Genomic DNA, 13,990 nt, shown 5'->3' with positions numbered 1-13,990 from the left:
AGGGTACTTCAAAAAGTTCATGGCAAGATTATATTATCTTTCAATTCTGTTTTTTCACAAACTTTTTGAAGTACCCTCAGATTTTCTCTTGTTCTGCTTATAGTTTTCATGTTCCCTGGCAAATATCTGCAGAAAACCACTTATATTGTAGTAGCAACCCTGGTGTATTGTCAAGAAAAATAGGAGACAGGACAAGATAACAGGTCAAGTGGATGAAGGGCTCTATTCTTTTGATCTATATCAAGAGGTCACAGGAAATGGACAGAACAGTTTCTGCCCCCCCATATACATTTTAACCCATATGGATACATCTGATCTTTGTTTTGTGAACAAAATTTGTCTTACTACTATAAATTGTAGGATTGGCAAACTAGGAAGAAATATACTGGAGGCACTGGCACCTTTGAGTATGTACATTCAACTTTTAAAAATTCCTTCTAGAGCACCTCGAAGGTACCTGTACTGATCCTGTTCAAAAGTTTCTGCCTGTTGATACCCCTGTGACAGCAGGAGGGCAGCCATGGTGACGTAGCTAACTTCTTGGGCTGCTTCTGCCAACTCCCAGATGGCTGCTTTCAGGAAGGTTTCCATAGTGACCAGAGGCAGGAAAAACCTGCCTGCCCAGCTTAGCAATATCACATCCGGCTCCTGCTGGGAACTTGTGGGAGACTCTAGGGGAGCACCGAGGAGAAGTGGCATACATATATATATATATATGCAGGAAAAAAATTACAGATGTGAGTCTTGCAGACTCTTTAAAATATATTCAGAATCTGATCATTGCTCAGTGTTCCCAGTTTAGCAAAGCCAACATCTTTCAACCTGACTAGTACAAGAGCCTCCACTGTCCACTGCCTCCTGCCCTACAGTCTTCTCCACAGGCAGCCAGTGAGAGCTTGTCAAACCTAAGTCAGGTTCAGGTGCGGGGCTGCTCAGAACCCACCCTTAATTTCCCAGCTCACTGAGAATGAAGTCCAAAGTCCCTACCGCACTGTGAGGCCCCACGGCCACTTGCTGCTTCTCCCACTGTTCTGGCTGTTTCCTCCCCTCTTTCCTCCTCAAATCCTGCCCTAGCCCCAGCCCCAGCCCCTCCATTCTACAGGCTGCCCTTCTGCTGCTTCTCCTTGGATCCCCTTTATCAGATACCCACATGACTTGATCCATCACTTCATTTTGGTCTTTGCATGGACATCACCTTATCCTCAAAGAGCTAGTCCAGACCAGTTCATATCAATAGTGTCTCTTCTGATACTTCATACCTTTACCTGGCTTCATTTTTCTCATGGTTTTGTAATTATCACCAACCGTTTTTGTGTGTATTGTCTGATTCTCTACTGTAATGTAACAGCTGGGACTTTTTTCCCCCTCATTATTACACCCCAGTCCTTAGAGCTCCTCTAAGGTGGAGCTCAGTCATTGTTTGTTGAATGAAGGAAGGAGTGGGGGGCGAGCTAAGGTCAGGAAAGGAAGCTGCTTATTGGGAATCGTCTTCCCAGCCCCTTCAGTCCTCCACAGCCAGATGTAGCTCATTGCCTCCAGTACAAACAGCCTGCTTTCTTCCTTCACACTTTTACTTTGCCCTTCCAGAAGAACAATCAAATCACTACCTCTGGGGTCGTCGGTGACAAAAAGTCTTTCTCCTGAGCTCTACAGGGATTATTTTCCCAGCACTGTCTAGCTGGTGGCATGTGTGCATATTTCACTGGGTGAGGCTGCATGGGGGTGTGGCACAGCACAGGTTTTGGAGTCCAAAAGCTATATACATCAGTCTCTTCTAGGCTTATTTTCTTTCGTGTAAGGAACAGAGATGATATCTACTTCAAAATGTGTTGTGAAGATTGAATGGTGACATGACATGATTTTTAAAACTTCTAGCTCAGTCGTTTTAACATAAAAATATGTATGCTCCATCCAGCTCAGATTCTGAGTCAAACCAGGCCCCACAAAGACATTAACATGACATTATTATCTTCACATGGAACAAACCAACCTAGGACAGGTGACTTGTTAGGGAAGCAGCTTCTGCTGGCCCATCTGGAAGCAGGAGGGCGTGGCTCTCCCAGCTGGTACCAAATACGCAGTGATGGTTGGAGTTCTCTCCTCTAGCCGTTAGCCCGAACTTCGCATAGTCAGTGTGTCTAGGACAGAAGTAGAGGGTGGTGACCCAGTTGAGCTGCCCTTAGAGCTACAAGATGACTCCTGCCTCCAAATTTGTCTTTTGAGAGAACTGGGATTTTTATATGTGCTTATTTTTCAACATATGCTTGAGTAAAAGGCCATGTTTCTCATAGTGCCCTTGAATGGTTGTTTGATTTTCCTCTTTTTTGCTTCTTTCTCACTCACCTAATCATTCTCACTTACCCATAATCTCTAACACCAGAATTCTGTGACAGATAAGATAGCACAGAAGAGGGCTGCTGTGGACCAGAACAACAGTGGTCACTGCTGACTCCTGTCGCCTGAAAAATGGCAAAAGTAGGCTTTTCTTCAGGGCTGGGTCTAGGAAAGCATGATTTCAGAAACTAGAAGACAACTTGTCCTAAAATCTTTCAAACACACCTTCTTACTGTTACCTAATGTTTATACCATGGAGTCAGAGTCTTTCAATCCATGGTTACAAGTAAAAGGCTTATTATTCAGTAAAAGACAGAAAGCTAACACCAAAAAAAAAATGCTGCATCTCTGTTGAAACTCAAGCGGGTAATAATAGATTCTTTCCAGTTTTAATGGGGTAGGAGGTTGGAAATAGGAAGATAGAAAGTGAGAGAATACCTGCTCAGTTGATGGCTTTTTCTTATTTTTTTAAAATTGAGAATATAATTCATGTGCCATAAAACTCACCATTTTTAAAGTGTATAATTTAGTGGTTTTAGTATATTCACCATGTTATGCAGCTGTCACCACTATCTAATTCTAGAACATTTTTGTCATCTCAAATAGAAACCCTGTTAGCAGTCACTCTCCATTCCCCTCTTTCCAGCCCCTGGCAACTGCTAATCTACTTTCTGCCTGTATGTATTTGCTCTTTTGGACATTTCATTTAAATGGATTCATATAATATTCATCCTTTTTTGTCTGGCTTTCATTTAGCATAATGTTTTCTAGGTTCATCCATGTTGTAGCATGTGTCAGTACTTCCTTCCTTTTTATGGCTGAATAGTATTTTATTCTATGGATATTCCATATATTTTATATATCCATTCATCACTTGATGGACATTTGAACAGTTTTTACTTTTGGCTATAATGAATAATGCTGCTGTGAACATTCATGTACAAGTTTTTGTGTGGAGATATGTTTGCATTTCTTTTGGATATATACCTAGGAGTGGAATTGCTGGGTCATATGGTAATTCTGTGTTTAACCTTTCGAGGAACTGCAAACTTTTGTCCACAGCAGCTGCACCATTTTACATTCCCACCAGCAATGTGTGAGGACTCCAGTTTCTCCACAGCCTCGCCAACACTCATCACTGTCTGTCTTTTGGATTATAGCCATCCTAGTGGGTGTGACGTGGTGTCTCATTGTGGTTTTGATTTGCATTTCTCTGATGGCTGGTGATGTTGAGCATCTATTTACCTGCTTATTGGCCATTTACATCTCTTCTTTGGAGAAATGTATATTCAGATCTTTTGCCCATTTTTTAATTGAGCTATTTGTCTTCTCATTATTGAGTCCTCTTTTTTTTAGATGACAGAAAAAGGGAGGAGACAGGGATTTAAACAGTAATAGAGATTTAAATTTAATGGCAATTTGTAGGAGTTTCCCAGCTGTCAGGCTAGTGACGATGTGGTAGAGCAGGCTGCAGGAGTGGGAGATGTCAGTGGAGGGAGAGTGGACGCATTAACTCAAAAGCTGAGCTGTGTTCTGTCTAGATGACTCCTCAGATTCTGGCTCAGGGAAGCCTTTTCATAGAGGTTTTGATGGTGGCTGAGTTTTTTCTTTTTCAAGAAACATTACCTGAGTATGGGGCATCTGGAAGTCTGTATGTATGATTCTTCTCCTTAATAAAATGGGAAGTGAGTGGACACTCCCCTTTGGTAAACAAAGCTTTTCAAAATGTCAATTTTGTAGCTTCTCAAAGTAAGAAAATGTTCAGAATAGGAGGCTTTTTCTTTCGGATCCCCTGCCCCCTCTATTTCTTGTCCTCTTAAAAAATAAGGACTCAACAATAAAAAAGACAAGTAGTCCAGTTTATTTTTATTTTATTTATTTTTGGGGTGTCTGGCTGGTACGGGTATACGAAGGCTAAAAAGCCCAATTTAAAAATGGGCAAAGTGTGACTTTTTCCTTTCCTTGTTGAATAGTGGCCAGGACTTCCCTCCCCGCTGCATCTGGGCAGATCAGAGCAACATCAGAGCATGGGTGGAAAGGCCTCACCTTTACAGGAGAGAGGGCACTCTAAAATGACTTTCTTCCCCTTTTCTCTCCTAACAGGGCAGATGTTTCTGGGCCAGATGAAGCCTGAGGAGCCTTCCAGCTCTAAGATAGGATAGTAAAACTCCTAAGTCCGGATCTGCAGAAGACTTGCCTGCCTCTCAGCACGATGTCAGGTAGAAGCAGGGCCTGAGGAGCCAGAGGGCTAGGAATTGGCTTGTTTTTCATGAAACACCTATCCAGATAAGAGAGGTGGAGAAATGGAAGGGAAGTTCTCCGGCTTCTGGCTGTCTGGGAAAGTTACTAAAACGTTCTTGTCAGCTCAGCTATCCAGTTTTCCTCTCCCCCCAACTCCAGCCTGCAAATCCTCACCCCTACTTAGGTGGAGAAAGAGGCAAGAAGATAAAGTTTGGTTATGTTTTGTAACATGCTGCTGTGCTTTCTTTCCCCTTCCTCAGAAATTTGCTAATTTCCAGGAGCTTTCTTCTATTCTCCCCCTTCCCCACCCATCCCACTTTAGATGGTCTAGTCCCTTTAATGCTGGCACTCTTGGAGGGGGAGGGGATATTCCAACTTGAATGTTGCCTCTGCATTTTCTTGATTATTCTCCTATTCCTGGTCTTTGGTTTTAGGAAGCCACGTACCTTCTGCCAGTGGCCCCTTCTCAGCCCTGACTCCAAGCATATGGCCTCAGGAGATCCTGGTCAAGTACATGCAGGTACCGCAGCTTGCCTAGCTAGCCATCAGCCTGCTGTACTCTCAGCTTGTGGTGTGAAGGGAGTGGGTGGCCAACCCCACCATGTTCACACAGGGTCATGGGGTCCCTGCCAAAGATGGCATCTTAGCTCCATGTGCCTGTTGAGTCAGTCATTAGGTTGGAGGAAAAGTATTATGGCACTATGCTCTCGGTATTATGGGGCACAGAAATGCATACAACACGTTTCTTTCCTTCATCTTATTATCTTTGACTTCAGAGAAGAACAAAGAAAATGCTAGGAGAATACAGAGAAGGTGGTGACCCCTCTAGTTAAGTGGTGACCAGAGAAACCTTTATGGAAGAGTAGCCTTTTGATCTGAGTCTGGAAGGCTTGTAGAATTTTAGCGGGCAGCCATGGGGGTGGCGTCTTTCAGAAACTGGTCCCAGACTGGGGGACAGATGACTAACTTTCTTCCTAATCTTGATTCTAGAAGGAGTCAGAGGAGCAACCGGAGTTCTACTATGATGAGTTCGGTTTCCGTGTGGACAAGGAAGGTAAAACTGAGCCCCTTGTGTGTAATCTTGCTCATGTCCTTGGGGATGACTCCAGCTCCCAGACTCACATTACATAGCATGTAACCTCTGAGCTCTGGATGTTTTACCCATTCCAGATTTAAGGATAGAGGTGTATCTGACGGTGAAGCTGTTATAAGTATAGGGAGATCTCTGATTTTTTTTAGATAAATTTTATTGATCTTTACCTGATAATAAAAGCAATAATGTTCACTGTAGAAGAGTTGAAAAGTACCAAAAAATATAAATGTTAAAATAAAATTAATACATAATCCTACAACCTGAAGACAAGACATTTTAGTGTATTCCTTTCCCGATTTTGTGTGTGTGTACCTTTATATACTTTTAATAACTAAGATTATATCTTATACATATTATATCCTAACATTATACCATAAGCACTTTCCTATGTCAGTTAAGACCTCTTTAAAAACATATTTTTTAATGGCTGCATAATATCCTGTTATAAGGACTTGTCTTAATATTTTTATAACCATTTTTCTATAAGTGGACCTCTAGGCCATTTCCATTGTTTCCTACTATAAATAGATCTACTGGTTCCCAAGAGGGCTCTTAGGAAGGCCGTCTGCCAGTATGGCCTATCAATAGGCCAGAGCTAGAGCATTGTAACTGGGTGAAACTAATCATCTTCGGGTCACTCATCTTTCCAATTCCCACATAAGTTTCCCTTATTCTTCTAATTTGCAGGCAGATATTTGGAGGTTAAAAGCTGGGGTTGAGAGGGACACAGAGAACTTTCTAGTATGATGGGAATGGTCCTTGTCTCAATGGTTGCTGGATTCTGAGCTTACCATCACACTGTGGAACTGCTACATCATGATGGGGACTGTATCTTTCTGTTGCTTATAGCAGAATACATGGAACTGGGTGATTTATAGAAAAAACAAAGTTTACTGATTACAGTTTCTGAGGCTGGGAAGTCCAAAGTCCAGGGAACAATCTGGTGAGAGCCTTGGTGGTGGTGACAGTGACAGCAGAGTATCACATTGTGAAAATGGTGGAGCAGAGAGAGAGAAAGACAGATTCTCCTCTTCTTTTAAAGCCCTCAGAACGATGCCCCTGACCACCATTTTTAATCCATCCACTACTGCACGGTCCTACAATCCAATCACTTCTTCAAGGCTCCACCTTTCAATTATGATGATAGGATTTCTCACCCTCTTAAAAGTCACAGTGGAAGCTAAGTTTCTAATATGTAAAACTTGGGGGACAAAATTCAAGCTTCAGTGAGTTTGGGGGGTGCATAATTCAATCCACTACAGGGACAATGTTTAGATATGGTTTATTGATACCAAAATTTACACTGAAAATTTGTGCATTTTACTATATGTGAAGTCATAACCCTTGACCCTCCCGTGAAGGAGGAAGGCTCCTTAGAGGAGGAGGCCCTTGACTAGAGACCAGAAGGAAGCAAGGGGGTGAGTGTAGCTAGGGAGGGGGATAATAGGTGCAAAGGCCCTGAGGTGGGAGTGGATTTGGTGGGGAAGAGCAGGAAGGACTTTGTCCCTGGAGTGGAAGGAGCAAGAAGGAAGAGTAGGAAGTGAGGGCAGGCCCAGGGGAGCAGATGATGGAGTCCTGGAAAGCCTTGGGCTTTGAGACTGAGTGAGCTGGTGCCAACAGTAGTTCTGAGCAGAGTGACCTGATCTGACTTGCATCTTAGAAGGGTCACTCTGACTGCTGGGGAGAAGAGCCTTTGGGAGGCAAGGGTGTAGACAGGGAGGCTGCAAGAGGCCACCATGGAGATGCACACGCAGGGCAAGGGCTTGACGCAGGGCACCAGTCGGGTCGTAAGAAGTGCAGCAATCCTGCCATATTTGCCAATGGACTGAATGTGGGGTCTAGGGGAGGGAGGGGCCATAGGTGACTCTGGGGTTTGGGCTTGAGCATCTGGAAATCGGAGGTGTCGTTTCTGGATCTGGGAAGACTGCAGCAGGGGCAACTTTGGGGAGAAAGTGGAGAGCTCAGGTTTGTCCGTCATCAGGATGCCTGTTAATTGTGCAGCTGGAGCTGCCAGGAAGCTGTTGGCAATGGGGGTTGGGTTTCCGGGGAGGGGCTCAGCCTAGAGCCACAAAGTCCGGGGTCTCTTGAGGACAGAGCTGGGCGCTTGGGAGGACATGCAGTGAGGAGCAGGTTTTCCTTCTCTGCTCACTGCTGTATCCCTTGGCTCTCTGCTGGCAGAAGGTGCTGAGCCTGGCTCCAGTCCACTGATGAATGTCTGTCTGATGGAAGACCCTCCGCAGAGGCTGCGTTGGCAGGCCCACCTGGAGTTCACTCATAACCATGATGTGGGGGATCTCACTTGGGACAAGATTGCAGTCTCCCTCCCACGCTCTGAGAAGCTGCGCTCCCTGGTGCTGGCTGGCATCCCACACAGTATGAGGCCGCAGGTGAGATGTTCACAGGGACCCACAGAGGGTCTGGAGAGCCCTGTGGCCCAATGATCAGGTGTCTCGAGGAAGACTGAGTACTTGCATGGCTCCTTCCCTCAGTTGTGGATGCGGCTTTCTGGGGCCCTGCAGAAGAAGAAGAACTCCGAACTGTCCTACCGTGAGATTGTGAAGAACAGCTCCAATGATGAAACCATTGCTGCCAAACAGGTGAGACCAGGGCAGCCCAGGGGCCCTTCAGGAAGAGCTGCCTGGCCAGAGACCATGCCCCCACAGGAGGGATGCAGTCTTGTCTCAGCCCTATCACCCACAAACATGCGCCTGGAGAAAACTTGCTTCCTCCAGGGTCCTCTATAGGCTGCAGAGAGAATTGTCTAAATGGTCACCAGTGCTGTGGAAGGACATGGAGGAGATGGGGTTCACAAGCCCAGGTCCCCAGGAGGTACAGCTGAGGATGTTAAATACAGATTCCAGGCTTCACGCCAGATGTTCTCATGTAGTAGGTCTGGCATGAAGTTCCCCAGGTGACTTGGGTGTACTCGGCTGCACACTAGCTGGGACCTAATCTTGAAGGGGAAAGGAGTGTAAGGAGTCCCCACTCCTGGGAGAGAAGTCTGCCTGGGGCTTGCTTCCCTCACAAGGTGTCACCAAGTCTGCAGCTACGTCTCACAGGGTCTTGTTTTTGTGGGTGTTGTCATGGCTGCCCACAGATTGAGAAGGACCTACTCCGCACCATGCCCAGCAACGCCTGCTTCGCCAGCATGAACAGTGTCGGGGTGCCCCGCCTGCGCAGGGTCCTCCGAGCTCTGGCCTGGCTCTACCCAGAGATTGGCTACTGCCAGGGCACGGGCATGGTGAGTACAGCCCAGCAAGGGTGGCCGGTGTGCCCAGGGTCTTCTCCAGGCCCCTAATGGGCAGTAGGACAGGAGGTGGGGGTGGATGTGGGAGGCTGCAATGAGGGCAGGGGCAGCTGCGTTTGTCGTGCAGGCAGAGCAGCCCAGGCCGGCCAGCCTAAGGAAGATGTGCACACTCTGCACATGTACCCCAGAGAGGCTGTTTCTAATTAGTCACCCCTGAGGGGGCACCTTTTATAATTCACATGAAGGCCTGGGTAGATGCCCCTTGTCCCCCTGCTCTGGTTAGGTGGCTGCCTGCCTCCTGCTCTTCCTGGAGGAGGAGGACACCTTCTGGATGATGTGCTCCATCATCGAGGACCTGCTCCCAGCCTCCTACTTCAGCACCACCCTGCTGGGCGTGCAGACTGACCAGCGGGTCCTGCGCCACCTCATTGTCCAGTACCTGCCTCGCCTGGACAAGCTGCTCCAAGAGCATGACATCGGTGAGGCCTGGCAGCCTTCCTCCTCTCTGGGGCCCCGTGATTCTGAGATGCTGGCTCCCATTCCACAATTCTTTGGAAGCTATCTTCCCCCTGTCCCCCTCCTCCCCAGGCTGACCAGGGCCAGGCTGTTCCTGCTCCCGCTCCCAGCCCTAGCAGCTGGTGTCTGTGTTCACAGAGCTGTCCCTGATCACGCTGCACTGGTTCCTCACGGCTTTTGCCAGTGTGGTGCACATCAGGCTGCTGCTGCGGATCTGGGACCTGTTTTTCTACGAGGGGTCTCTGGTGCTGTTTCAGACCACGCTGGGCATGCTGCGCCTCAAGGTGCTTGTGGAGCCATGGCTGTCCCCCCCGCCCCCCCGGGCTACTCCACCCAGCGTCAGGCCCAGCCACCCTTCACCCCTCCTCTGGGTGGTCAAGGTGGGATCCAGGCCCTGAGTCCAGCAGTGGTTGGCAGAGTGGCAAGTCCTCCTTCCCTCTCTCTCCACTCCATCCAAGACTTAGCATGGGGTGGCCTGAGCACTGCTCTCTGCTGAGAGGCCTAAGTGTGAGGTGGGGGATCTCCCTGGGCCCAAAAGGACCAGTCCCCAATGGCCGGGCCAAAGGAGCACAGGCCTCTGAGGATGGTGATTGGGGTCAGCTCAGTGCCCAATGCCTGGTAGTGACAATGCCCCCGTGTCCTGCCCTTGTGTGGCCCAGGAGGAGGAGCTGATCCAGTCAGAGAACTCGGCCTCCATCTTCAACACACTGTCGGATATCCCATCGCAGATTGAGGACGCGGAGCTGCTGCTGGGGGAGGCCATGCGGCTGGCTGGCTCCCTCACAGATGTGGCTGTGGAGACCCAGCGCCGCAAACACCTGGCCTACCTCATCGCAGACCAGGGCCAGCTCCTGGGCACCAGTGCTGCCACCAGCCTCTCACAGGTGAACTATGACGGAGAGGCCCCACCTCGGCCCCCAGCGTAGGGTCCCTTGAGAAAGCTGAGTGAGCAGAGCTGTAGGGACCAGGCCCTCCCCCACCCCCTTAGCCCTCCTGGGGCTTCATGTCTAGGGGCTTGGACCCTTGCATGGTCTGGGAGGAGGATAGGTCCAGCTCTGAAGTGCTCATACTTTCCTGATCCTCAGAGCCAGCCGGCCTCAAAGGCCGTTTCTGATGAGATAGTGTGAGTGAAATGCTGGTGGGATGGCTTCCTCCTGGTGGTGGGTGCCCTGGGCTGCGGCTGACCTACTCCCCTCCCACAGGTCGTGCGGCGCAGGAGGCAGCGCAGGAAGTCCGCCCTCACCTCCCTGCTCTTTGGTGAGGACTCGGCTGTAGTGGGCGGGCGGGCTCCTTCCTCATGCACCACGTGAATGTGGCGCATCCTCTCCTCAGAGGGCCTGAGGCGGGGGCTATGGTCGCATCGCTCTCTGGGCCTCCTAGGGGAGGATGACCTGGAGGCACTCAAGGCCAAGAACATCAAGCAGACAGAGCTGGTGGCCGACCTCCGGGAAGCCATCCTGCGCGTGGCGTGCCATTTCCAGTGCACAGACCCCAAAAACTGCAGCGTGGTGAGTTGCAAGCACCTTGGGCTCGTGCAAAACAGCTTGGACTTGGGGGCTCCCCTTCCCTGGCCCCATTCATGCTGCTGAGGTTGCTCTCCCTCAGTGGCCTTTCTGTCCCTGTCACTTCTGTTCACTATGCAGGAGCTGACACCAGACTACAGCATGGAGAGCCACCAACGGGACCACGAGAACTATGTGGCATGTTCACGCAGCCACCGGCGCCGGGCCAAGGCCCTGCTGGACTTTGAGCGGCACGATGACGACGAGCTGGGCTTCCGCAAGAACGATATCATCACGGTGCGTGGCGCTCAGGCTGCTGCTGGGTCCTGAGGCTGTGGCAGGTTATCTAACCCCTTGCCCAGCCCCTACCCGCTTTCCTGCCAAGAGCTTGCCTTTCTGAAACTGGCAGGGGGTCTTGGCCTGGCCCAGTTGCTGAGGATAAGATCAGACCGGGGGGTGGGGGAGACAGGTCCTGGGTGACTGAGATTTGGTTGCTATGTTTCCTCCATGCAGATTATCTCACAGAAGGACGAGCACTGCTGGGTGGGGGAACTGAATGGCCTGAGAGGTGAGGTCTTTTTCTGCTCTTGAGTCAGGGAGTAGGAAGGAGGTTTGGGCAGCAATGCCCTATGACTGTGGGTTCCACCCAGCCCAGCCAGTGCTCTGTCCTCGTCCCCCTGGGAGAAGGTCAAGACAGCCTCCTGGCTGCTCCTCACAGGCCGGCTTCTCCCACAGGCTGGTTTCCAGCCAAGTTTGTGGAAGTCCTGGATGAACGGAGCAAGGAGGTAAGAGGTTGGGCAGGACGGGGCCTTTCCTAGGAGCCGCTCCTGCCTCGACCCCAGGCATGGCCAGCTCCCTCCTCGCCAGGGCCCATTGTGGCAGTGGCTGTGAGGATGGGGGAGAGGGTAGCTGGCTACAGGCACCTCAGACCCATTCCTGCCATCAGTACTCCATTGCGGGGGACGACTCGGTGACAGAGGGGGTCACGGATCTCGTGCGAGGGACCCTCTGCCCAGCTCTTAAGGCCCTGTTTGAACATGGGTTGAAGAAGCCGTCCCTGCTTGGGGGTGCCTGCCACCCCTGGCTGTTTATCGAGGAAGTAAGTCAGGGCCCTGCAGAGGGGGCAGAAGGGGCGGGCGGGGTGGTGACGTGCTCAGTTGGGTTTTGACCTGGCACCTCCCCTGTCCTTGCCTCACACTGTGTCCCTTCTTGTCCCCTGCAGGCAGCAGGCCGGGAGGTCGAGAGGGACTTCGACTCCGTGTATTCCCGCCTGGTGCTCTGTAAGACATACAGGTAACTGCCTGCACGGGCATTCTGCCAGTGAGGTCGCCTGCCAGGGTGTGTGGGGAATGGTGGCCGGACCCAGTGCCCAGCACACCAGGGCAGTGCTGGGAGCTGTGGTCCTCCCTCAGGTTGGATGAAGATGGCAAAGTCCTGACCCCAGAGGAGCTGCTCTACCGGGTAAGTGGGGCCTGCCCCGCCAGACCCGGAGGCCTGGCCAGTGGAGGTGGCCAATTGACAGCTGTGCCCTCTCCAGGCTGTGCAGTCCGTGAACGTGAGTCACGATGCAGTGCATGCGCAGATGGACGTCAAACTCCGCTCCCTGATCTGCGTGGGGCTCAAGTGAGTGTAGAGAAGGGCTGGGGAAGGAGCTGGAAGAGCCTGGGGTGGGCTTATTCCAGCAGGGGAGGGATCCTCAAAGGGACCCTGAAGGACAGAAAAGCACCCTCAGGGACTCAATGCCTTGTGGTGTGGGGGCTGCTGAGGGGGGCAGGTCGGAGGCGTCTGCTGCTGCCCGCTCCCCACGGCCTTGTCCCCAGTGAGCAGGTGCTGCACCTGTGGCTGGAGGTGCTCTGCTCCAGCCTGCCGACCGTGGAGAAGTGGTACCAGCCCTGGTCCTTCCTGCGCAGCCCTGGCTGGGTCCAGATCAAGTGCGAACTCCGGTGAGGACCTTGTGGGGCTCCTGGGCAGGGCCAAAGCCAGCTCTGCAGGGCCCTGCAATTGGGGGATGAGGCTGGGCAGGCAGAGTTGGCTAAGCGTGATGAGCTTCCCCTTCTCTTTACTCCCCTCCAGCGTTCTCTGCTGCTTTGCTTTCAGCCTTTCCCAGGACTGGGAGCTCCCCGTCAAGAGAGAGGTGGGTGGCGCAGGTTGGTCTGTGGCCCACAGCTTGCCTTCCCAAGGGGGCTGCGGTGGGGTCTGCACAGGTGGAGCATCCCACACCGTTCCTAGGGTGGCTGAGGTGGGAGTCCAAGTGAGGATGGGAGTGTGACTCAGCTCCCAGAACTGCTCTGGCCCCTGCCACCTTGGGCTTCCTTGGGCCCATGACCTGAGGCACTGTCCCTGTGTGCAGGAGGAGAAGCAGCCCCTGAAGGAGGGTGTTCAGGACATGCTGGTGAAGCACCACCTGTTCAGCTGGGACATAGACGGGTGACACTCTTCCTCCAGCTGCCCTGTCACACCTAGGCCTCCCTCAACCCATCAACTACCAAAGCAAGCCCCTCCCTTGAACAGGAAGAGCAGCACTGCCCTGGCCAGCCTCAGGCCTGCTGTGGGACTGGGTGTGAGGGGACCCAGGCCCACCCCAAGCTGCAGGGTCCAGGGGAGAGAAACTCTAGAGCCCTGGCTGGGGTCCCATGATCAGGGTCCCTCACCCCAGGCTCCCCAGAGCATCACTGGTGGCAGGAGCAGAAGGTGGGTGCCAGCTCAGCCCCTTTCTCCTGAGTGCCTGGGGAGGGCTCTCCCCTGACAGGGTCCTTAAGGAAGCCCTGGGCCCCAACTACAGTTTGTACCAACCAAACACCTTATGAGGAGGTGAAGAGCCACATCTGTCAGTCTTTGCTCAGGAAAGGCAGGTGGGTGGCTAATGGCAGATGAAGGCTCCTTGGCCTCTTTGGTTTGTAAATAAAGTGTGTCTTTGAGAAAGTGCATCCCATCTTCTGTCCAGCCAGAGCCACAGGGCTGTATGTCCAAGGTTTTGCCCTTCCTGGAAGAGTCCAAAACACATAGCCTGGCTCCTTCATCCTGCAGGGGGGAGTGGAATTGGGGTAACTTGGGACA

At 51.2% G+C, this 13,990-nt stretch overlaps 1 protein-coding gene across 3 annotated transcripts in view; it reads left to right on the top strand.

Moving 5' to 3' along the window:
* SGSM3 (small G protein signaling modulator 3) overlaps positions 1-13,855 on the top strand; it is a 44,495-nt gene extending 30,640 nt beyond the window's left edge. The window contains exons 2-22 of one of the 3 annotated variants that reach the window (XM_063074606.1): positions 4,438-4,553; positions 5,010-5,095; positions 5,569-5,629; positions 7,847-8,055; positions 8,158-8,265; positions 8,766-8,909; positions 9,199-9,394; positions 9,570-9,715; positions 10,091-10,315; positions 10,634-10,688; positions 10,764-10,939; positions 11,075-11,230; positions 11,447-11,501; positions 11,669-11,718; positions 11,880-12,032; positions 12,156-12,226; positions 12,346-12,394; positions 12,471-12,556; positions 12,754-12,876; positions 13,007-13,067; positions 13,284-13,855. In XM_063074606.1, coding sequence (XP_062930676.1) covers positions 4,547-4,553; positions 5,010-5,095; positions 5,569-5,629; positions 7,847-8,055; positions 8,158-8,265; positions 8,766-8,909; positions 9,199-9,394; positions 9,570-9,715; positions 10,091-10,315; positions 10,634-10,688; positions 10,764-10,939; positions 11,075-11,230; positions 11,447-11,501; positions 11,669-11,718; positions 11,880-12,032; positions 12,156-12,226; positions 12,346-12,394; positions 12,471-12,556; positions 12,754-12,876; positions 13,007-13,067; positions 13,284-13,364 — 2,298 coding nt within the window. In that variant the 5' untranslated portion in view covers positions 4,438-4,546 and the 3' untranslated portion in view covers positions 13,365-13,855. Of the gene's footprint in view, positions 1-4,437; positions 4,554-5,009; positions 5,096-5,565; positions 5,630-7,846; positions 8,056-8,157; positions 8,266-8,765; positions 8,910-9,198; positions 9,395-9,569; positions 9,716-10,090; positions 10,316-10,633; positions 10,689-10,763; positions 10,940-11,074; positions 11,231-11,446; positions 11,502-11,668; positions 11,719-11,879; positions 12,033-12,155; positions 12,227-12,345; positions 12,395-12,470; positions 12,557-12,753; positions 12,877-13,006; positions 13,068-13,283 lie in introns of all 3 variants that reach the window. The other 2 variants (XM_063074607.1, XM_063074605.1) reach the window with 2 other exon arrangements.
* Positions 13,856-13,990: the final 135 nt, after the last annotated feature.

Source organism: Cynocephalus volans, chromosome 12 (assembly GCF_027409185.1).
Source record: "Cynocephalus volans isolate mCynVol1 chromosome 12, mCynVol1.pri, whole genome shotgun sequence".
Classification (NCBI taxonomy): domain Eukaryota; kingdom Metazoa; phylum Chordata; class Mammalia; order Dermoptera; family Cynocephalidae; genus Cynocephalus; species Cynocephalus volans.
The sequence above is the reverse complement of the archived record's forward strand: the minus strand, read 5'-3'. Positions and strand labels throughout refer to the sequence as shown.